General features: G+C 52.6%; 1 protein-coding gene across 1 annotated transcript in view; it reads left to right on the plus strand.

Moving 5' to 3' along the window:
• FARS2 (phenylalanyl-tRNA synthetase 2, mitochondrial) overlaps positions 1 to 22771 on the plus strand; it is a gene marked incomplete at its 5' end in the record, with an annotated part of 313564 nt that extends 290793 nt beyond the window's left edge. Inside the window, one exon of the mRNA XM_082664360.1 lies at positions 17197 to 22771. Within this exon, the coding sequence (XP_082520486.1) occupies positions 17197 to 17335 (139 nt within the window). The 3' untranslated portion in view covers positions 17336 to 22771. The remainder of the gene's footprint in view (positions 1 to 17196) is intronic.
• Positions 22772 to 23326: the final 555 nt, after the last annotated feature.

Below are 23326 nucleotides of genomic sequence, written 5' to 3' on the forward strand. Positions count from 1 at the left end.
CACCATGGTAATGCCGACAGGTGGTGCTCAGATGTCCTGCAGGCGGAGGTGTTCATGGGCCAGGGACAGTGTGAGGATGAATGGACAGGGCTTAGCAGCCGGCACCGGTACATCACAGTTAATATCAATGCCCTTGTTTGCTTTTTCTTTTTAGGTAAATCTGGGGACATAACCTTTTATTAATCTAAATGTATGCATTGCTCATTAAATTAACAAAGCTTATAATGCTAATACTATTATAGTAAATCCTATTTATTGAGTATTCACTTTGTGCCAGTCATTATATTTTAATCTTATTTCATATATCTATAAAGTATGTTTTATTAGCCCTACTTAAAGGTGTCGAAAACTAGGCTCAGAGAGAGTCAGTAACTTGCCAGAATGAGAGCAAGTCTGTGTGACTCCAGAGCTAGGCTCAGTCCTTCTGCTGACTTGCTTCACCGTGTGTTTCCATGAGTAGTCAGGTTCTGTGGGAAGCCTGGGGCTGATGGAAATAACCAAGACAGGAGATCAGCTTTTCTGAGTTAGTTGCTCCAACTTAGGGCATTTGGAACTCATCTAAGATGGAGACTACCCCTGGGAAACCGGGACGTCTGAAACCACAGCTTTCAAACAGCTCTGATGGAGAGTGAACCTGGCTCACTAGGTTGTGATCTAAGCCATTGTATTATTGTTGCTGGCTTCTTACATCCACTTCTTTTTGAGTTCAGTTTTCTTCCTAAACTGTACCATTCACAGGGCTTTCATGGCAGGTGTTGAGTAGTAAACTTTCTCATTTTGTCTCACTTTGTCTGAAAATGTTTTCACTTTGCCATTATTCCAGAATAACAGCTTAGCTGAGTATAACTAATATAGGTTGACATTTGGTTGGTGTTATTCCATCACCTCCTGACCTCTTTGTAGCTATTGAGAAGTCACCTATGTCTTTAATTGTTCCTTTGTTAAGTTCTCTATTTTTCCTCTGTAGTTGTTGTCAGGGTCATCTCTTGGTCTTAGTTTTTCTGCAGTTGCATTATGATGTGCTTAGGGCAGACTTTTATTTTAATCCCATTCAGAACTTATTGTGCTTCCTGAGTCTGAGGACTTCATTAATTCTGGAATTTTCCAGCCATTATGTTTTCAGATATTGTCTCTCTTTGTTCTCTCTCTATTCTTCTTCTGGTACTCATATTCTATCCTTTATTTCTTACCCTCTCCCATATTTTCATTTCTGTACTTCTCTACTGCATTCTAAACAGTTCCACACATGTGTCTTCCAGTTTATTAATTCTACATTTGGCTGTATCTAATCTGTGGTTTAGCCCTTCCACTCATTTTTAAATTATAACTATATTTTTATTTCTATACATTTTCTATGTTGGTCTTTTTCAGATCTGCTGTTTTTTATTCATAATGTTCTTTCATATCTTTTATATCTTTTAAGTATTTTTAAATGTTGAAATTAACTTTCAATCATTTTAAACCCTTTCTGGATTGTTCTTATATTAAAAATTCTTGGGGTACTAATCCTGCTGTGTTTTTTATCTAGTGACTGTGGCATATAATGGGTTGTCTCCTCATGTGTTCTGTGTTTTTTGACTGTGAGATTATGTTCATTGGGGCCTTTCCTGAAGTGATCCCATGTGGCCACACTTTTCTCCAGGGCTGTTCTGCATTTTCTTCTGCCAAGTAGTCTAGGTATCCTACGGTTAGCATTATTCCAGGGCCAATTTTGTGTTGATTTCTCAGCTTGCAGATCTGAGGCATTTCTTAGTCTACTGTCACATCAAGGATGCAGCCCTTCAGAGTTCCAGTTTTGTGTGGGAATCTCAGGTCCCACTTCTTGCTTCATGTGGACCAAAGCGTTCATATTCTGTTCTCAGGTGGACATTAAAATCTAAATTCTATGTTACAATAACTGATACTGCTTCCTACTCTAGGCGGCTGAAGTTCTAGGCACTTACTGTTGCAGGTCTTTTTTTTCTTTATTTTTTGCACCTGGTGATTTCCCCTTGCTTTCATAATCTACTCAGCTATCCACTTTTAAAAGCCAATGTTCCTATATGTTATTCGGCACATCTAAGAGTATGTAGCAGTAGGATCTTTAGTTTATCATATTCTGCCATCATTCTGGAGTCTTCCTGGCTCACTGCTATCTTATTCTAATTGTCATACATGGAACAGATTGTGGTAGAGGAAGAGACAGACTTACTCTTTGATCACCTGTTCTAGCAATCTGTCCAAAGCACACTCTGTGCCCAACTCTTCACTCATTCCTTTGCCCAGTAAAAAAAACTCAGCGCGAAGTAAGGGAGCCGAAAGATGCTGGACCACCACACAAGTAGCTTCTTCAAGGCATGACAGTGTCACATTGGCCCTCAAGCCCACAATTGAAGTGTCTTGTTGATACTTTGCCTTTGAAATTAACTCATGGGCAGTCTTACTGAATCTTTCCTAAGCATTTAAAATGGACAGAATTCAACTTCAGAAAATTGATTATGTTTTTCTCCAGTATACCAGAAATGTAAGTTCGATGTCTTTTTTTTTTCTTTTTTTGAAGTAATACCAAAAAAAGAACACTTTTTTTTTCATTGAGTTTGAAAATGGACAACCTCAACTCAATAATATTTTGAAGTGGTTTATTGACTTGGGCTTTTACTTTATTAGTACTTTCTCCCAAGTTGCTGACAATGCTTTGCTCACATGACTTCAATTTTTCCTAACTGAAGGACTAGTTAGGAGCAGATAGCATTCCTTTGGTTTTACTGAGACCTGGAGAGGGCAATAGATTTATCCAAGTAACAAAGATAGCCAGACCATCAAAGACGCTGTGCACTTGAACCTATCAACCTCCATGGCCCCAAACAAAATTGGTTTTTCGTGGAAGTACATTTTAGAGCTACTCCCTCAAGTTTCATCAAGGGACTAGCCTTATGAAACCCACGACTGCTTTGAAATAGCAATATAGTTGAGACACTGGCCACTAAGTCAGACAGCATCCCCAGCCTGGGACTAAAAGCATAGCTTTGGAGACAACTGGACACCTAAGTTGGAATGCCACCTCTGTTACCTTCTACTTGAGTGACCTGGGAAGATGCTTTTAACCTCTCTGAGCTGTAGTTTTCTCGCCTGCAAAATAGGGGGAATAATTCCCAATACGAGGGGACTGTAATGAGAATTAAATGAGAGGTTGCATCCAGGCATACTAAGTGATCCCGAAATCATAGTCATTGCTCACCTAAAGCTCCCTGTATGAAGCCCCACCTAAACGTTTATCTTAGAATTTCACCTTGGGGTGGGTTTCCTTCCCTGAACAGCTATGATCTTTTCTCCGCCCGGGCAGTGAGAACCTTGGAATTGATCAGGCTTCTTTCACTGTGGCTGCGAATTCTAAACCAGATTTATGTCTTTACTCATTCAGCCCACCACCTGCATATCTGTGTTCTGTGTTTTCCAGGTCTGACTTTGCCTTCATCAAGCTAACATTGTCCCTCATTCTGGCTTTTTTCATCCATGTTTTCTATTAATGGCAAGGATGAAATGAAACATTAAAGTGCCTAACACTTTATACATAATAGATCCTTCTTCCCTTTAAAGTATTTTTTTCTTCTTTTGCCCTTTCTTTCTTTATACTTCCTGCACTTTCTCTGCCAAGTAATATTTACTAACACATTAATTTTTCCCTTTTGGGGATAAAGTCCTAGTCACGTTTTGAAAAGCAGCCTGAAATTCATCAGTTACCGTGGTATCCTTGTTGAACAGCAGTCAGCGGTGACTGCAGTGGACATCAGTACGCCAGCAGAGTATGTCTGGGAGAAAAGGTGAGCAGAGTTTAACGCAAAGGAAGGGAGCGAGGTTCCAGCCTCGGCCCTCACCCACTCACGCCATCTTTCTGGGCCTGTCCCTGCTCTGCAAACAGAGGTGAGAGTGTCCACCTCTCGGGATTGCCCTGTGGTCACAGCCGGTGAGATCACACGGGCACGAGGTTCTGGAAGCCTCACAGCTTTATAATTGTCAATTTTCTTCTTGCTGCTACTATTACTATTGACAAAGTAGCTTCAACTTTGCGAAGACTGTGTGATGGCAAGGCCCAGAGCTTTCTTTAATCTTGTCAATATTTGGAATTTAAAAGTTGTTTCCAGGCTTCCCTGGTGGCGCAGTGGTTGAGAGTCCGCCTGCCGATGCAGGGGACGTGGGTTCGTGCCCCGGTCCGGGAGGATCCCACATGCCGCAGAGCGGCTGGGCCCGTGAGCCATGGCCGCTGAGCCTGCGCGTCCGGAGCCTGTGCTCCGCAACGGGAGAGGCCACAGCAGTGAGAGGCCCGCGTACCGCAAAAAAAAAAAAAAAAAAAAAAAAGTTGTTTCCATACATAAGTCGTACAAGGTTCTAGAACAAGTTTCCATCAGTGTGGTTCATCGTGTTAGCTCCTCAGGGGAATAGAGGTCTGGGATAGTCACGTCCTTCTCCAGATGTGAAAATGAATCCGTTAGGAACGTGGGGTGACTGGGGTGTGACCGTAACGTTCCAGCAACGTCTGAGTTCAAATAGCACAACGCCCTCCAGATGCTGTGTGCTGAAGGCCATGTGATGCTGTTTCATCTCAAAAGCTGTTTGGACCCCCCCCCCTTTTTTTTCTGCAGGAATTTTTATGGGACCAACAATAAGCCACGTCGGAAAACATACATCTTATTTTATGGCTGTGCTGCTTCTGGCACGTCTGGAATATTATGCAATTAGATCACTTTTCCTCCTCAATTTTAGCACTAAATATCTGGCCATTTGCAAAAATGAAATCTCTCTTTTATCATGATAAATTTAAAGGCTCATTTGTAATTACAAAGTGCCTTCAGAACCTACTAACTCTTGGTAACACTGCGAGGAAGTTGTAATCCCCTCTGTAAGGTAGAGAAGCTGAGGCTCAGAGCTGTTAAAGGGCTTCTGTTAAGTCACTCGTCCTACGGTGACAAACTCTAGGGGAAGAACCCGGGTTCCCGACCTCCGCAGCCTGTCTGCTCTGTGCTGCACTTGCTGTGTTTATGCTCCATGGGATCAAGGATTTCTCTTTACTTAGAAGAATGTGGTCCCCAAATGAGCTCCAGTCCTATTTTAAGCAAATTTCCCTTGGATTTGTTAAGTTTTGAGATGAATTCGTGCAAACCATTGCCTGTCTGAGCTTTGCTGCCTTCTATCATAGAATATGGGGGTTTTATTTTATATTTATTTTTTTGTTTGTTTTTTGGGGGGGCTTGGTTTTTAAATCACCCTCCTTGGAGCCTTCGGGATGCTGATAAGCTGCTGGGGGAGGGGCTGCCGTGGGCAGGAGGCCAGGCCGAGTGGGCGGGTTCCTCATGCCCACATCAGCTAAAGCGGCTGTGCTTTGGGCTGTGCTGTAGATGCTGTGTGATTTAGAGGGGACAGATTGGAAAGGTGTCACGTGGCAGAGAGCCTGGGGTTCTGGGTTTTAAAACAAAAAAGTCCTAAACCTTGAGGCCCTCTGGTGACGGTGCTCTTGTGATGACCCTGGGTTGAGCTCAAAGCTTCATGACATGACAAGCAGAACCGTCTTCTAGGGACTTCCTCGGTGGTCCAGTGGTCGAGACTTTGCCTTCCTGTGCAGGGGGTGCGGGTTCGATCCCTGGTTGGGGAGCTAAGATCCCACGTGCCTCTCAGCCAAAAAACCAAAACATAAAACAGAAGCAATATTGTAACAGATTCAATAAAGGCTTTAAAAATGGTCCACATCAAGGGGCTTCCCTGGTGGCGCAGTGGTTAAGAATCTGCCTGCCAATGCAGGGGACACAGGTTCGAGCCCTGGTCCGGGAAGATCCCACATGCTGCAGAGCAACTAAGCCCGCGCACCACAACTACTGAGCCTGCGAGCCACAACTGCTAAGCCCACACGCCACAACTACCGAAGCCCACGCACCTAGAGCCCATGCTCCGCAACAAGAGAAGCCACCGCAATGAGAAGCCCACGCACGGCGACGAAGAGTAGCCCCCGCTCGCCACAACTAGAGAAAGCCCGCGTGCAGCAACGCAGACCCAACGCAGCCAAAAAATAAATAAATAAAATAAATTTTTAAAAATTAAAAAAACATGGTCCGCATCAAAAACGTCTAAAAAAAAAAAAAAACCGTCTTCTAGCCGACACCTAGCGAAGGCAATGATCTGACCAAGATCGTATGGCTCGGAAGAGGAGGAATTGCGATTTGAACCCAGTTCACAGACACATGCCATTCCCTCTACCCAGAACCCTGCCGGGGGCGGAACCGCCTCCCCCAACCTCCTTTCACCCAGCAAGTCCCTCCCCCTGTGAGGTCAGCTCATGGTACTTGCACAGGAACCTTCTCTGACCCACCATCGAAGTCAGTGGCCCTTTTTTGTGGCCCCATGGCTCCATGTTCCTCTTCTTCAAACGCCTTAGTGTAGTTGCAATTCTCATTGCTTGGTAATTCTTTAACACCTGTCTCTTACGCTACACTGTGAGCTTCATGAGGTCAGGTCTGTTTTGTTTGTTTTGCTTTGTTTTGTTTTATTCCATCATTGGGTCCTCAGTACCCAGCAGAATACATGCCATATAGTGCATGTTCATTTCATTTGTTGAATGAATGAATGAATGGAGTAGATGGACAGACAGATGTCTAGCCTCCCAGGCAGTGATATTAAACATTACGTGTGCTGCCCCCGAGATCCCTTCTCACTCTGACCACCAGTGGTCCTGGCAGGGCCGTCATGCTGTTTTGCTGCTGATAGTGAGTTGAGGGGTGGGCAGGGCTGTCCCGGGGAAGAAGGACTGGGGTGAATCCAGGACCAGCGAGGACAGGCCGGAGCCCTTGCCAGCTCACTGTGAGGGGAGCTCCCACTCAGCCTGCTCTGTGAGTCCCGGGTGGGCTGCCCCGGAAGTGGTCCAGCATCAGGCTCTGCAGAGGGAACTCAAGCTTGAACCAGAAAATCTCCGCGGTTCCTGATCCTGGATTCTGTGATTCCGTAAAACATGGTGCTTGGATGAATGGTGTATAATCAAGCTCTCCCTGCTGTATTCCAGCCTAGAGTATCATGGCTAGAGGAAGCTCGTCCTCCCAGCCGAGTCCCAGTTTAGTCCCTCTCTCCCGTAACCTCTCACTCAGTATCTGTCAAGAGATGACGCTATTAGTTAGCCCCGGGAGTCCCTTCTCAAAAGCATTTGCAAAGTAACCATAAATCATTGGAAATATATATAAATTTCTCTCTACTAATGTGTGCTTCCTTCATAATTAACTAGACACTGAGTCTCTCAAAGTAATTAGCCCACTTTCTCCAAGACTCACTGAAGAAATAAAAGCTATACAACATAGCACACTCCTGGCTAATCCTACTCATGAGTAATGGGGTTGAGGAGAGCTCTATAGCATACTCCTTGGTTGGGTGGTTCTTCATACCAGACGGGTGACATCGTACATACCCTTATATCTCGGGAACCCTCTGTTGTTTGGGGCTGTGAGATCTCAGGGCCCACCTCTAGGAACAGCAAAACTGCCCAGAGCAAAGGTCCTACCAGCCTTTCACAGGACTCCGTACAGACCTCATCCTGGACCCGGTGGTTTGGGTTGATTGCTGAATGATGGATTTCCAGTTGAGCCTTCTTAGCCAGGATGATAAGGCCCTCTCCCCGCAGATCACGCATCCTCTGGATGGCTCTCCATTGGACCACTTACACCTGGAACATACCCTCAGCATCCTTTGTTGAAACAGAAGAGGAAACACGTAATGAACGCCCCTACCAGTACCACGTGTCATTCGCCACCTGGATTACGCTCTTTGCCCTTCACCTGCTGAAATCCTACTCGTCCTCAAGATCGAGATCTAATCTCATCTCCCTGCCAGTCTTTTCTAACCCCTAGGTCGTTTACAATCTATGCCCTCCATTTAACACGTAGCACTAACAGCATTGTCCTGCTAGCTGTCATTTCATGCATCCATGTCTCAACCCCCAAGCAGATGGTAATCTAGCCTCATCCTTCTTTGTCTTATTTTGCAATACCTCTTCCCCCTCACTCTGCTGCTCTGTTGTACCCAGAACGGCCACCCCATGAATATTTATGTATTGATCAAGCAATGCCTATCCCTGTTCTGTACCTCCTCAGTGTCTGCCTCCACACAGAATAAATCATTGTGGATCAATTGATTGAGATGAAAAGGTAGCACTTCACCTGCCAAACATCTTGTGTTTTGTGACCTGGCTCATCCCCTGAGGTGCCAGTGCGTTCGGGAAGCTGCGGTGCACCAGCACGGAGTTAAAGTTAGCTCTGTTGACTTGGGCTGTGCGAACGCAGCCAGGGAGAAAAGGAAAACCTCTTCCAAATTCCCCACACGGAGGACAAGCACAGAGCTTTGGAAATCTGTGCAACATAAGACGTTACTTCAGGCTTGTTAGAAACGTAGGAGGATGGCTTGGAAGACAATGGATAGTTGAAAAGCACTTTTCAAATACGGTAAATGCTGTTAGAGCACGATAAGCAGCGGTCCTAGAAACCATTTGTGTAAAACGCAGGGCAGCCTGGCTGCTAAGTTCATGAAATCAAGAAGAGGAGCCGTCTGGGCAGGTGGAAACCAAACACGTTGTTCTCTGGCGATGGTCCTGCCACCGGCCAAGCAGTGGTCTGCTGGGGTTTTCCATTGTTGCTTTCTGTTTGTTTATCTTTAGTACAAATTCGAGTTCCCAGCTTCCTCTTCTAGTAATAGTCAACTAGGTTGTTCGGGCGAACTCTCCTTCTCCAAAATGAAAAGTTTATTGTGATAAAATATACATAACATAAAATTTACTCTTCTCACTATTCGTAAGTATACAGTTCAGTGGCGTTAAGGACATTCACACTGTTATGCAGCCGTCACCTCCATCCACCTCCAGAACTTTCTCATCTTCCTCAGCTGAAACTCTGTCCCCCTTAAATGCTAACTCTCTGTCCCCGTCCCTCAGACCCTGGCGACCACCACTCTCCTTTCTGTCTCTATGAATTTGACGACTCCAGGGACCTCATGGAAAAGGAGTTGTTTACTGTTTGGCCTTCTGTGTCTCCTTATTTCACTGACTGTAATGTCTTCAGGGTTCCTTCGGGCTGTTGCATGTATCCTGTTAGGATCCATCTGTACAGATGAGGAAGGTGGAGCTCAGACACCTTGTCCGAGGTCATTCGGGCCTTTCTGTGTGGCCCCCACTGAGTGTCTAGACTCTTCAGCCACATAAATGATAAGCCCAATTGCTAACTGTAGCTTGAACGGTGCCAAACGCTTTACATACACTATTTTCATTCAGTCCATCAAAAACCGTGTGAGTACACGATCTGGGTCTTAGAACAAGAACCTGGACCAGCGATTAAGAGCTGGCCCAAGGTCCGAGAGCTGGGAAGCAGTAGGGCTGGCTGGGCTGCACCCCGAGCCTCCCCGCGGGAGCGTCCATTAGAAAACGTCCCCAGCGCAGTTCTTTTCATATGGACGTGCACGTGGGGACCAAGAACACAGGTCCGCCCCCGGGGAGGCAAGGGCACGACCTCCTTCCTCCTGGCTGCCTGGCCTGAGACCCTGCCTCGGAAGAACCGGGAACTTTGCGGGGGTTGATGGGAGTGAAAGGGGTGTTGGGGGACGTGAGGCGCCCCTGAGGACCTGCCAAGTGTTTGACGTGAAAAGGCGCGTCTTGCCTGCAAAGCGCGTGTCTCCTGGGACCTCTTCAGCTGCCAGTGTGCGGGCGGCCCGGGAGCGGGGGGCAGCTCCGGAAGCGGGTTCCTCTCGCCCGGCCCCGCTTTCCCTCCTTCGGGGCCTGGCTTGGAGCTGTCTCTCCCACGGCGCTAACCGTGGGGGGAACCATCTGGTTTGGTTTCTGGTGACTGACGCCAAGGAACAGAAATCCCTGTGGGAAGAGACTGCAGCCACAGAGGCAGTGAGAGGCGGTGACGTCCACACCACGGACTTGGAGGCTCGGCTCCGCGCGGCCCTCGGGGGCGCCAGGCCTGAGGCCGAGCGTCTGAGCGTGGGAAGCAGACGGCTCGGGGGCGGAGCGTGCGTGATGGCGCAGGGGCGGGAGAAGGCAGTGCATGGGAGGCCAGTTCAGTCCAGAGGGTCTGTGCCAACCCGAGACCCACCTCCTGCGGGGCCTCTTCCCTGGAGAGCCGGCCTGGCTGTCACCCAGCGACCCCCATGGCGCCTGCGGCCTCCCTGCGCCGCCCGCCCCGAAATCCCTCCGACGGGCACCCCTTCCCTTCCGTCCGCGCGGGCCCTGCAGCCGCTCGGCCCCTCCAGAATCCCCTCTGTCCTCTGCACTGACTCCTGGGATGCAGAGCTGGGGGGGCTGGGCGGTCGCTCGGTCCAGCCCTGTCCCTGGTGAGGTCAGGTGGCCGTCACACGGCCGTGGATGGGGCCTGGGGCCTTTCCTGCATTAAAGCGACGCGGCCTCTGTCCTTGAAAACCCCAGGGCAGTTCATGAGGAGACGGGCACACCGTCATCGGACCTGAGGTCTTATGATCACGATTTCACTTTTTCCTCTTCCCTTTGGCTTCCTTTTTTTAATCCGGGGAAGGTAAAGGGGGGAAGTGATTTTCTTAGTTTCTAGAGCACTTGCTTAGATCGTGCCCGATGCTGGGCGGTAATTCACCTCTCTCCCTGACTCCCAGCCTCCCCCCACTTTCCCAGTCAGGCTCCCCAGCGTGCCCCCTGCCCTCCCCCCGGCATCCTTCCTCTCCCCATCAGCCCTGCAGGTAAAGGAGGTGGGGGACACAGCAGCGGGCCCTGAGCGCCCACCCCGGGCCGCCGGGGTCTCGTCAGCATCTGCTGGCGTGTCTGCACCAGCCCCGGGAGGCACGTGTCATCCTCACGTCACAAGGGGGGCGCCAAGGGCTCGGTCGCACAGACAGCAGAGGCCGGGGACGGAGTGGAAGTCGGACCCCTGCTGCAAGTCTGGGTTCTTCTCCACCCCTCACACCCCATTTCCCTGGCAACCAGCCCCCTCCCTGATCCCCTTCCCATCACACTGTTCCCCTCACCGGAGCCTCCCAACCGGGCGAAGGGCGCGGCCAGGTGGCCATCACACGAGCAGGAGCGAGTCGGTGCTCCCACTGCCTGGTCCCCCGAAAACGGCACCTGCCCCAGTACAGCACCGTCCCCGCTGTGGAGCAGCCCCTGTAGGTAGGTCGCGTCAGCAGGGGCTGTGGGCGCAGCAACCCATTTTGGGAGGTGCCCAGCACGCCACCAAGAACGTGAAGGGGCTGCTCTCGTCACCGACGGAAAAGCAGACACTTCCCCTGTCTCGGGAGCAGGTGTTGGCGGCCTCCAGGGAAGGACTTGACCTCGCGGTCGGAGCCTGTGTGGTTGCCGGCGTCAACTTGATGGTGGGATGATGGAGGCGGTCCAGCCCTCGCCGACCCCCTGCCCCACTGTCCCTTCTGTCCAGGGAAGCCCGGTGGCCCCGGTCCCTGCACAGAGTCTGTCACTGGCACGCTGTTACCTGCAGAGCAGCAGTGAGCTTAGCAGTACTTCCTTTTCACTGACTTATCATCGACTTACAATGTGATATTAGTTTCAGGTGTACAACATAGTAATTCAGTATTTTTTGTAGGTCATACTCCATACAAGGTTATTACAAAAATACTGACTATGTTCCCTGTACTGTACATTACATCCTTAGCACTTGTGTATTTTACGCCTAGTAGCATGTACCTCTTAATCCCCCTCGCCTATTCTGCCCCTCCCCTCTGGTCACCACTGGTTTGTTCGCTCTGTGTTCTTTGGGGTGGGGGGTACCCCCGGGAGCGGGAGTGCTGGGTCACGTGGTCACTGTGTTTACCTTCGTGGGAGCCACCGGGCTGTTCTCCAGTGGCCACGTATTGTACGTTCCCGCTGGGCTGCTGGTTTCAGATCCAGCCCCACCACTTACTCGCGGTGTGGACGCGGCCCAGTGACCTCTGCTCTCTCTCTCTCTCTCTCTCTCTCTCTCTGCTTGTCTCCTCTCTCTCTCTCTCTCTCTCTCTGTTTCCTCATTTGTGTGTCAGGACAGTGATGCTGTCTACCCAGTGTGGGTGTGATGCTTACATGGGTTCGTGGATGTAAAGGGCTTACATACCAGTGCCTGGTATGTACGAGGCGCTACGTAAATAAACGTCTGCTGCTGGTGCTGTTTCTGAGCCAGCGGGGGCCATGACAGATGAAAGATTGAGAGGCTTTTGGGCTAAAAGAGGCTGCATTGGGAGGATGTAAAAGAATCAGAAAGGCCCTAATCCAGACAGTTGGGGCTGGCCCTCCGGGCATCCCTCCCTCTGGGGAATCCACCTTCTCACCTGTGCCACGCTGAGCTGTGAGACCCTCCAGCTCCGTGGTCTTCACGGATCGACCACTCCTCAGGGGTGAGAGACTCGGTCCTCCGCTCAGACCCGGGGCCAGGTCCGTGGCTTTCGGTTTCCCCGCCAGCGAAAGAAGGACCAAGTAATCCACCATCTGAAAGCTCCAAAAGAAGTTTCTAGCAAACAGACAAAAGGCACTCCTCGCTCTCCCTCTCCCTCTCCCTCCCTCCCTCTCTCTCCCTCTCTCTCTCTCTCTCTCCCCCTCTCTCCCTCTCTCCCTCTCCCTCCCTCCCTCCCTCTCCCTCTCTCAATCTCTCTCTCTCTCTCTCTCTCTCTCCCCCTCTCTCCCTCTCTCCCTCTCCCTCCCTCCCTCCCTCTCCCTCTCTCAATCTCTCTCTCTCTCTCTCTCTCTCTCTCTCTCTCTCTCCCTCTCTCTCTCTTTCTCTCTCCCTCCCTCCCTCCCTCCCTCCCTCTCCAGTGATGTTAGGAAAAGGCAAACCTGGTTGATTTTCAGTTGAGTCTACTGAATTATGGCCAAATATTCTGCCAAATACTGTTTCTCTCAATTTTTAAAATTAATCCATATGTTTATGATTCATTTGCTCCCAACTCATCACAGTGTTTTGTAAAAGCTGTTGGAATCCCAAGAATCCTTATAGGGGCCTTCTTGGAAGCACTTAGAAGCGAGGAGATACATTTTTTTCCCACTCGTCTTTGGTTGGAAATCTCAACTTGTAGAGGCCGTATTACCAGCTCTTCAGCTGAGAGACAGAGACCTGAGTGAACCACCGAAAAAATAGAATAACAGTGTCGTGAGGATGCTTTCATCTCACGCCCGTGCGGCGCTTGATGGCGTCCGAGCCCTGTCACCTTGTCTCCGAGGCAGTTGGGAAAAGTCGATGGGGTCAGTGCTGTTACTCTTTCAACGGAGGAGAAACTCAGAGTCAGGACGTGTGTCGTAGCCTGGAAATGAGGAGCCAGTTCTAGGCCCCTGTGAGTCGGGGAGGGGGGCGGGGAGGACGGGCCCCTGCCCAGGCGGGTGGGACAGCGGCCTCGCCTGCAGTAAACCATCCTCCCACCCTTGCTGGGTCGCCAGATCTGTCGCCGCACTTGTTCTAGTAAATGTTTGCATCGTCACCAAACAGCCCCCAGTCCCTCCGCCCTTTTTCTTGCTCAACTAATTTCTCCTCCCCTAGAACCCTCCATCCCTTGGAAACCCGGGATGCTGCCTGGTGATGTCGGGATGGGAGAAGGGCCCTTGCTGTGCACGGGGGCGGGAAGGTGGGTCTCCCGGCTGCCCCGAGAGGCCAGTGCAGCGGGGCACAGCTGGGCTCCACCCCTGCAGGGCACACTGTCCCTAAAGGGCCCCGGCAGGGCAGGCCTCGGCCCTCCAGCCCCAGTGCAAGGCCTGCTGGGGAAGCGTCTTGCGGCGCACACAGCCTCTGCATCGGGTGCCGTGGCCTGGTGTCTCCGGGGGCCTGGGTTCTACAAAAGGCTTTGCCACCAGGAACCAGGAACCACAGCGGCCCGTGCTGCCAGCTCACTGCTGTGCCCACGGGGTTCCCTGCTCACCTCATTTAAAAAGCACAGAAAGAGGCCCCGCTTACCGAGCTCCTTTGGTCCTGTGCCACACACTTGTGTGCTCTGTCTGGTGGTTCTGCGTGGAGCCGTTCTCCGCGGTCGACATGACTGTTACCCACCTTCTATCCTGAGGCCCAGTGCGGGAACCAGCCGGGGTCACCGGGGGAGGACACGGCACCGCTGGGCGTGGACCAGGCGCTGGCTCCGAGGCCCGCCCTGTGGCCACCGCACCGGCCCGCGGAGGCGGCTGAGGCTCACGCCAGCGGAGGGCTTGGGGCGCCCCGGTGTTTGCGGCTACCCTTGCTGCCTCCTAGCTGACGGCGTCCGCCTCCCTCACTGTTGGAGGCAGGGGTGGGAGAGGGAAAGAGAAGACCGTGGCTGAACGCAGGACGGGGCCGTGGAACGCCGGCAGGGCAGTGCGACCAGCCTCCTCTAGGCCTGAACACAGCCTCCCACCTCGGGGTTCGGTGGTTGCATAAGCATTCGTTCAGCAGCTTTTATGCAGCACCTGCCCTATGCCAGACATCGCCCTGGGCACCAGAGGAGCAAAGTGGAGTAACACGGCCGGGTGCCGTCCCGCAGGGGCACACAGCACATGCGATGGAGACCAGCGTCTAGGGGACTCGCCTAGACGAGATGCAGAGGCGCAGGCCTGCCCAGCGCCTGGCAGGGCAAGTCTCTTCTTTTTTTAATAGAACAGCTTTACTGAGATGTAAGTCACGTGTCACACATCCATTTAAAATATTCAACTCAGTGGTTTTCTAACATTCACCACTATCCCATTCCAGACATGCTCACTACCTTCAAGAGAAACCCCATCCTCGTTAATAGTCACTCCACTTTCCACCAACCCCTCAGCCCAGGGCAGTTATGATCTGCTTCCTGTCTGTATGGAATTGCCTACTCTGGACGTTTCATGTAGTGGAATCATATAATACGTGGTCTTCTGCGTGTGGCGTCTTTCACTGAGTGTAATGTTTTCAAGGTCCGTCTGGGTTGTAGCATTAGAACTTCATTTCTTCTTATGGCTGCATAATATTCCGTGTAGAGGTAGATTGTTTATCCAGTCATCATTTGAAGGACGCTGGCATTATTTCCACTGTTTGGCTGTCGAGAAGAATGCTGCTTGCGCATTCCTGCACGTCTGTGTGGACAGACGCTCTCATTTCTCTTGAGCGTATACCTACTGGAGGGACCGCTGGATCACAGAGTGACTGTGCGTCAGGGTCTGAAGAACTGCCGCGTTTAACTTTCAGAGGCTCCTCCGGCTCTTTCCCCAGCGGCTGCACCATTTTACATCCCCGCCAGCCACGCGTGAGGGTTCTTATTTCTCCATATCTTCTCCAACACTCGCTATTTTCTGTCTTTTTGATTGTAGCCGTCTTAGCTAGTGCGAAGTGGCGTCTCACTGTGGTTTCGATTTGCATTTTCCCTGCTGACTAATGACGTTGAGCACCTTTTCATGCGCTTCCAGCCGTTTGCATGTCTTCTTGGGAGAATTCTATTCAGATCCTTTGTGCATTTTTAATCAGATTATGTCTTTTTATTGTTGAGTTGTAGGAGTTCTTTATATATTCTAGATACGAGTCCCCTGTCAGTATAGGATTGGCAAATATTTTCTCCCATTCTGTAAGTTACCTTTTCATTTTCTTAATGGTGTCCTTTGAAGCACAAAAGTTTCTAATTTTGATGAAGCCCAACTCGTCCATTTTTTCTTTTGTCACCTGTGCTTTTGGTGTCATACCTAAGGAAGCTTTGCCTGGCCCAGGGTCATGAAATGGACTCTCGTGTTTTCTTCTAAGACTGTTATAGTTTTAGGTCTTACGTTTAAGTGTGTGACCTATTTTGAGTTAATTTTTGTCTGGTGTGAGGAAAGGGCCAACTTCGTTCTGTCCTGCATGAGGACACAGAGGCATCCCAGCACCGCTTGTTGAAAAGACGTTTCCCCATCGCATGGCCTTGGGGCGGGAAGAGGTGGAAGCGCTGCCCCGCTTCATCGGGGGACCTCAGGCCAGCACCCAGGGCCCATCCCAGGTGCGGCCACTGAGTAGAGCCACTGGCCGGAGCTGGAAAAGCAATGAGGGCAGGGCGGACGTTTGTTTTCTCCCTTGTCTCGGGCAGGTAGCGGGGTGTCGGATGGGGCGACAGGGCCGGCGGTGTGGAACCAGGGGTCCCGAGGAGCCCCCTAAGGACTGGCTTCCTCCCCCAGCCACTCAGAGGTACCTTCTTCTCTTACCTGGATCCACAAGGGGACTGAAATGCGAATAGGCCTGTGAGGCACAGTCCTCCCCCTTCCTGGAGGCGGAGAGCAGGGGAAGGTGACCAGCCCGGGCGGAGGAGGAAAGAGCGCAGATCAGGGAGGCTGGGACACCCTGCTCAGCGAGGGGCCTGGCGGCAAAACGGGCGGAGAGGATGGAGGGAGCCCCACCGAGAGCAAGTCCACGAAGTGTCCCGAGTCCCCGAGAAGCACGGACCCGGGCCCTGTGGCACCTGTGGGGAACGGCGGGCCTCCCAGGGCGTACGGAGCACCCGACCCCACCAGAGGCTCCTGTTCAAGGCTCTAGCTCTCCTGCAGGCCCGGGGCGGCCTCCCGCTGGGCAGCGGGCGCGTGGTGCGTGTGTTGATGTCCCTGGGGCTCTGCCCGGGACCCACTCGTCTGCTCCAGCTTCTCCACCTGCAGCGAGGCGGGCAGGGCTGGCTCTCCCAGGAAGGGGGCTGGAAAGGAGGAATTTGGTGGCTTGAAGGAGAGAAACAGAAGTGCCCGGAGAAGGGAGGACCAGGCCGACTGGCCAGGGCCCCGGGGGCTTCCTGATGAGCTGCTGTGTACCCGTGTGTCTCAGCAGCTGCCACGCAGTAGAAGCCTTCGTGCTGTCGGGACCCCATGTTCCAGAATCACCCAGCTGTCCCATGGCAGCCAGGCCGGCAGCCGCCTGGTAGAACCAGGGTTAGAGAGACTGTCTGCCCGGCACAGAGATGGCACGATTGTCCTATGCTCCCCACGGCCTGCAGGGGGCGCGCTTGGTCCCTAACCGCTCTGCTTGTCAGGGTCCGCCTCGGAGCCCAGGGCCCCCGCCCAGCTGCTGAATCAGGGCCGGCCCAGGAAATCGATTTGCAAGAAGCATCCCTCCCAACGGATGCACTCAGTCCAAGGGGACCCAGCGGTCAGTGTTCCTGTCACCGGCTCCTCTGTAAGGGACACGCCGGCCGTCAGCAGGGGTGCGCCCCTGTAGCGCCCCGTCGGTGGCCCTGTGTCCTCCTCAGCTTTCACCACTGCTTCTGCAGGAGACACGCCTGCCCCCCACTCACCTGCCTCTCTCTCCTGTTCTCCAGGACACACAGGACCAGCCACTGCTACCGCATCACCTACCGCCACATGGAGCGCACGATGTCGCAGAGAGAGGTCGGGCGCGTCCACCAGGCCGTGCAGGAGGCGGCCGTGCGGCTGCTGGGCGTCGAGGGCAGGTTTTGATGTCGCCACCTCCCCGGCTGCGGCCCTCCCAGGGCCCCGGGTTTGCTGAACCAAAGAGAAAAAGATACTGTTTGTGGGCGGAGGCATCCGTAATCTTGTGATAAATGGGTCAGTTTCAGGACTTTCAGAAGACAAAGGATTGCTCTTGAGAAGCTGTTGACATAGCATGTGTCTTTTATTTGGGAAAAGTGGGGGGAAGGAGCAATAATACGACAGTTACCTTCTCTTCCTTTTAGAAATGCTTTGCCCGTTGGCGCTCGGCGCACTTAATTGGTCCCTGGGTTCTGTTAAAGTGTAAACAGCAGACGTGATTTCCTACCTGACAGGCTCTTGCCCCCGTGTAATGAGCGGAGCCACACAGAGGGACACACTCCAGACCGGAGAAGCTTTTCTCAATCGGCTCCGGTTCCTTTCTCCCTCCTTCTGTTCTGCAAAGGGCAGGCTGCAGACAGCGCGCGGATGAAATGCCAGGGGTCCCTCAGAGGTGGAGGGAGTCACATCTCTGAGCGAGCAGGGTTTTACTTCCTTTTCACAAAGTGGGGCTTGGAGCAGGGGCTCTGGCCCCAGGGTGTGGACAAAGCTGCCTCTGCCCCCCACACACACACCCCCAGAGGAGAGAGCGCGCCCCGGGGCTGGGTGGCACCCGGCACTGCAGGGCCAGGTCCTTGAAGCCCCGGAGAGTTTGTTTCCTGATGGAAGGCCTCTGCTTCCGGAGACGACCTTTATGGAGGAATACGGGGCTTTGATGTTCCCCTTTTGCCATCGCGAGCGCTTTGTGGTCTGCCTGCTTCCCTCCTGGCCAGTTTACATAATCAGATTCCGTCCCCGGTGTGATGCTGGAGGCTGATGGAGGCCCGTGTGAGCGCTGGGATAAATATTTGATGAGCGCGGCCATTAGCAGCCCGCGGTGTGAGGGTGGGCAGCTGCTCCAACAGAAAGGAACGGCTGCAATGTCATTTCACCCTCCTACCCAGGCGGACGCGTCCCTTGGATTTTCAAGGGAATCGAGAGCCGCATCCCAGCCTCGCCAAGCTGCTGTCCGGGGTCCTGGGGCTACAGGCGCTGTTCCTGGAGAGGAGGGCTCTAATGCAGAGCGTGATTGGGAATCTCTTCTCCAGGAGCATTTGCTAGCAGACCGTTCCTGATCCAGCCTGGGGCTGCATTTCCAGAGACCCCTTTTATCCCCAAGACCCCTTAGGCATTCGCGGAAATCCTGGCGCAACACCCAGAAGACGTGGCACCGCCCCTCGGCCCACGCCCTGAGCGCTTATCTGTCAGATGCCGAGCGCTGTGCTAGGGCCTGGGGGCAGTGCTGACATTCGGGGGCGGGGGGGGGCTCGCAGAGGGCTTTGCTGAACGTTCCTCTCGACACTCCATGAGATGTAGTCAACCTTCCCCTAAATTTTCCTGTGAGGCCGGAGGAGTCTCGGGCCCTAACCAGGAGCACACCCGAGCCTGCCGCCTCCCAACGAAGACCCTGTAGCTAGACGGACTTGGGTGCGTTGCCAGGTCTGCGCCTCCCCCCTGCTCCCGGGACCCGTGTTCTGCGAGCCCCCAGCCGCGCGGGCTCGTGCGACCCCCGCCTCCGCTCTGGGTGTTGGCGCTCGTGCCACAGGTGGGCCCGCCCACCAGGGGGCCGAGGGGACATCCAGCTCTTCACTTTTCTTATGGGACTCCCGCAGGAGAATAAAGAGTGAAGAAGAAAAAAATAGGCAAGATAATGGCACCCCTGAGCTGAACAGCACTCTGCAGCGCGGTGACAGACGAGTCCGTATAAATAGAGCGTGGTGGCCAACACCAGTGCCACCCGCCGGGAGGTGCCCTCCCGTCCTCCGTGAAGCCGGGACAGTAATCTGCCTGCTGCAGAGGCTCGTCAGGTGTAGAACCCGGAACCTAAGAAGCTGCCGGTGACATCTGCTCTGGCGACGGACATCGGGAACCGGCTGGGGAAGGGATGACCCCCGCACAGTGGCTCTCCCTACCCCACGTCTCAGTGGCCACATGAGGTCCTCTGTCCCCACGTCAGCTGTCCGGTCTCCGTGACGACCGTCATCGCTTGGACGGTGCTCGGCGGCTGCCAGGCAGGCCCTCCGTACGCATCCGCAGGGCACGGTAGAGGGAGGACACGTAACGGCGATGGTGGGGTTGACAGTGGCCAAGCCCCGCCCCCCGGGTGTCCCGGGCACAGCGCACTGCGTGTGCTCAGCCACCTGAGTCTGGGCCGCTGTTCCACGTGCGATAGATGAGCCAGGAAAAGGTGGACTGGGCCCAGCATGCCCTCCTTCCATCCTCACGACCCCGGTGGTCCTGTTCTTCCCTCCACCCTCCAGGAATGAGATCAACGTGCTCGGGGAGGTGCCGCAAAGCCGGGCTGGAGGAGGCCTCTCTGACATCCAAGCCTGTGCTCCTCACGTTGCCCCCAGCTACGCCCCCTGCACTTGCCCGGGCGCTCGGCCTACAATAGGCAGGGTGGGGATTCACTCTGGGCACCGCAAGGCAGACGGGCCACCGCCGCGCTGCGGACGTCACCACCGGGACAGTGGCAGCACCACTGCCCAGCCCCGGGACCCTCTCCACAAGGTGCTGGGACATGTGACATGGGCCCTCGGGGCCAGCCGTGGGTTCGGTACCAAAACGGTTGGAAGGTCCTCTATCATCTGACGCTTCGAGTGGTCAATAGAGTTACACTTGCTGCTTCAGGACGGCAGGTCAGATTCAGGGCCACAGTCAGCTGGAAAGGTCAGCTGCTGAGCGACAGGAAAGTCCAGAACTGAGCAATCTAAGACCCTGCGAGGGTAGTGCGTGCTCCCAGGAGGCTGCATCCCAGCTCCCGGGAAGGTGGGGCAGCAGGAGGAAAGTTCTTCTTGCCCTCGGTGACCAGTTACTCGAGATCCTAGTGGCTCTGGTTTCCTAGATGGGCGTCTACAAAAGCCAACAACAGCAACACACACACCCAAAGCCAGTGCCCTGTTCAAAGGCAGGGGCTACAGACACTTGTACAGGCAGGAGACTGCCCGGCTCGGGCCCCTTGTCTGGCCCATTCCCAAGTCTGGGGCTGGTCTGGGGCGGGTGGATCAGGTGCCTCATGGAGCATTGGACCGGCCTAAACCCAGCTCTGCCATGGTGAGTCACTTAGCATCCCTGAGGCTAAACGTTCTCCGCTCTGAGATGGAGGTGACGACCCTCTCCTCCGTCCAGGGACCGAGTGTGGACGGCTCAGCAAGGAGGAAGAAGATTGTGTGTAAAACTCTTAAGCATCTCATTTTAGCCTCACACAGACTCTGAAACTTAACCACAGCACGTCCACCTAGGAGTTAAGGACATGAGGCCAAGGACCAGGCCCAGGGTCCTCCCATGAGCGGGAAATTGACTAGGATTTAAGACCCACTCTCTGTAAGACCAAAGCCCGCGGTCTTCCTGCCGTGCCCTGTGTCTGCCAAGAAACGACACAGATGAGAACACAGTGGGCGTGCCTCGCCCTTTGCAGTCTCAGGTGTGAGATGGGGGGCGCCCTCCACAGCCTTTGCTCCCCAAGTGCAGGCCCACACGTGCACATGTGTTTGTCTGTTCGGACACAAGACTCAAAGAGGGCTTGGCCTGCACACACTTCCAAAGGATGCGGGGAGACCAGGCCGCATTGAGTTAAACAGGAGACTTCAAGGAGGGCACGTGAGGCTGGTTAAACTACAAGGATCGATCCAAGGAGGAAATCAGTTTAACCAGTGGGCTCAACACTAAAGCCGCACGTCCCAGCTGTGTCCCGGCTACACCCTGGGCCGTTGGAGCCCTCGGGCAGGACGGGTGCCCGGGGCTGTGTGCCGACCATGGCCTGCTGGCTGTGTAGTCGCCCTTCTCTCCCAAACAAGAAGGGCTTTCAGGACGCAGGTGTGTGAGACTGGCATTATTACAGAGGAAACTTTGAAATCTATTTTTAACGGCTTCGAATCCACTGAGTGACTCGTTTGAAGTCATCTATATTTTATTACTAATAAGAAACAACTAGGATGCGAAGCAAGTCAATGGAAAAAGGAAAGTCTTTCCGACAGGTGTGCTGGAGCAGCTGGGTCCCCGTGTAAATCAACCCCGATGCCACACGTCACACAAAAATTAATTCAAGACGGAGCCTAAATATAAAAGCCCAAACCTTCCTAGCAGCCTTAGAGAAGAAAATGTAAAGGACTATCTTTGTGACCTTGGGTGGAGGCAGTGACTGCCTAGAGAGGACACAGAAAGAGCTAGTAAAGAAAAAACAATGATCAACTGGACTTTTTCAAGATTTAAAACATCTGCTCTTTGAAACACGTCATTAAGAAAATGAATAGGGGGACTTCCCTGGCGGCCCAGTGGTTAAGAATCTGCCCTTCCACTGTAGGGGGCACAGGTTCGATCCCTGGTCAGGAGCTAAGATCCTGCATGCCGCGCGGTGTGGCCAGAAAAGAAAAAAAAAAAAGAATAGACAAACCACAGATTGGGAGAAAATATCGTGACACGTATATTCAACAAAGGATTTATATCCAGAATATACAAAGAATTCCTACAATTCGATAATAATTTTTTAAAAAATCTTTTGAAAAATGGGGAAAAGTCCTATAATTCAGTAATTTTTTAAAAAAGCTTTTTAAAAAATGAACAAGTACTTGACAAAAAAAAAGATTTATAAATGGCCAATAAGTTGGAAAGATGCTCAACATTATTAGTCATCAGGGCAGTGCTTTCAGGAAGCTGCAGAGCAGCCGGAACTCATCTGTAGGGGCTAAAAGCAGATCAGAGGTCGCCTGGGCCTGGGAAGAGATTGATGGAAAGGGGCCCACAGGAATGTTCTCTATCTTGATAGACATGCAGTTTACGTGGACGGGTGCATTTGTCAAAACTCATCAAACTGTATGCTTTAAAATCTGTGCCTTTCGCTGTGCGTAAACTATACCACAAAGGAAAAGAGACAAATGACACGTGCTGCATCTCACATTTCCACGCATCTCACAGCACCACGGCTCCAAAGTGGAGACAGCAGCTCGGCGCCGAGGGAGCAGGCATAGAGATGGGTGTAGAAGGGGCTCGGGGACTCTGCGGGCAAGATCATTCTTGAGTCGACCACACACCTGGGGCAGGCAGCTCTCTCCAAGGAGAGTGGCCACACGGGGGAGGGGACAGGGTGCAGCTGCAGGAACAATAATGTGAGATGGCGATTCCAGTCACTCGGGGGTTGTGATGAGGGTTGAATGGATTGAAGAGGGCAACACTCTCAGTTTTTAGCACGATATACTGACCATTACAAGTGAATCCGTATTTTTCTTAAAAACCCACGTTGGGAAAACGTTCTGGAGTTAGAAGGTGGGGATGATTGTTTGACTGTCTGAATACATGAAAATTCACTGAACTGTGTGCCTTGAAAGGGTGAATTTTATAGGATGATAATTATATCTCAATAAAGCTGTTATAAAAAATGTTAAACATGCATTCACTATATGACCCGGCAACCCCTTCCTAAGGTGTTTCCCAAGAGAAATGAAGCACAGGATGTTACTGAGTTGGGTGAACAAGGAAACCCAGGCAGAGGTGAAGGCAGCTCAGTCTGCCGTCCTCTCCTTCCCAGGGGTTTGGCCCCAGAGAGCTGGGCCAGAGTGAGGCCTGGCGTACGTGCGGATGCTGTTAAGCTGGGGTGTTCCTCCGTCCGCCTCTCCATGGGGGAGGGGCCGCTGGTACCTGACCTCCTCAGGAAGGCTCAGTGGACCTGCCCCCTGCTCTGTAACGTGTGGTTTCCCCACCAGGAGCACGAGAAATGCAGAGTCCCGGGCCCCTTCCTGGACCTGCTGAATGAGAGCCTGCATTTATCCAGGTCCCAGATGATCCGTGTGTGTGTGTGTGTGTCACGTCCAGAGATGCTCTGAGCTGGAGCCGTGCGCGCCTTAGCCAGGAGGATTGAGGCTTCGCCAGGCTGCACACGTCCCCCTTAGATCCTCGGGGCCCTGTTACGATTGAACGGGCGTCCAT

This window comes from Grampus griseus (genome assembly GCF_964374135.1).
Source record: "Grampus griseus genome assembly, chromosome: 10".
In the NCBI taxonomy this organism is placed as follows: Eukaryota; Metazoa; Chordata; class Mammalia; order Artiodactyla; family Delphinidae; genus Grampus; species Grampus griseus.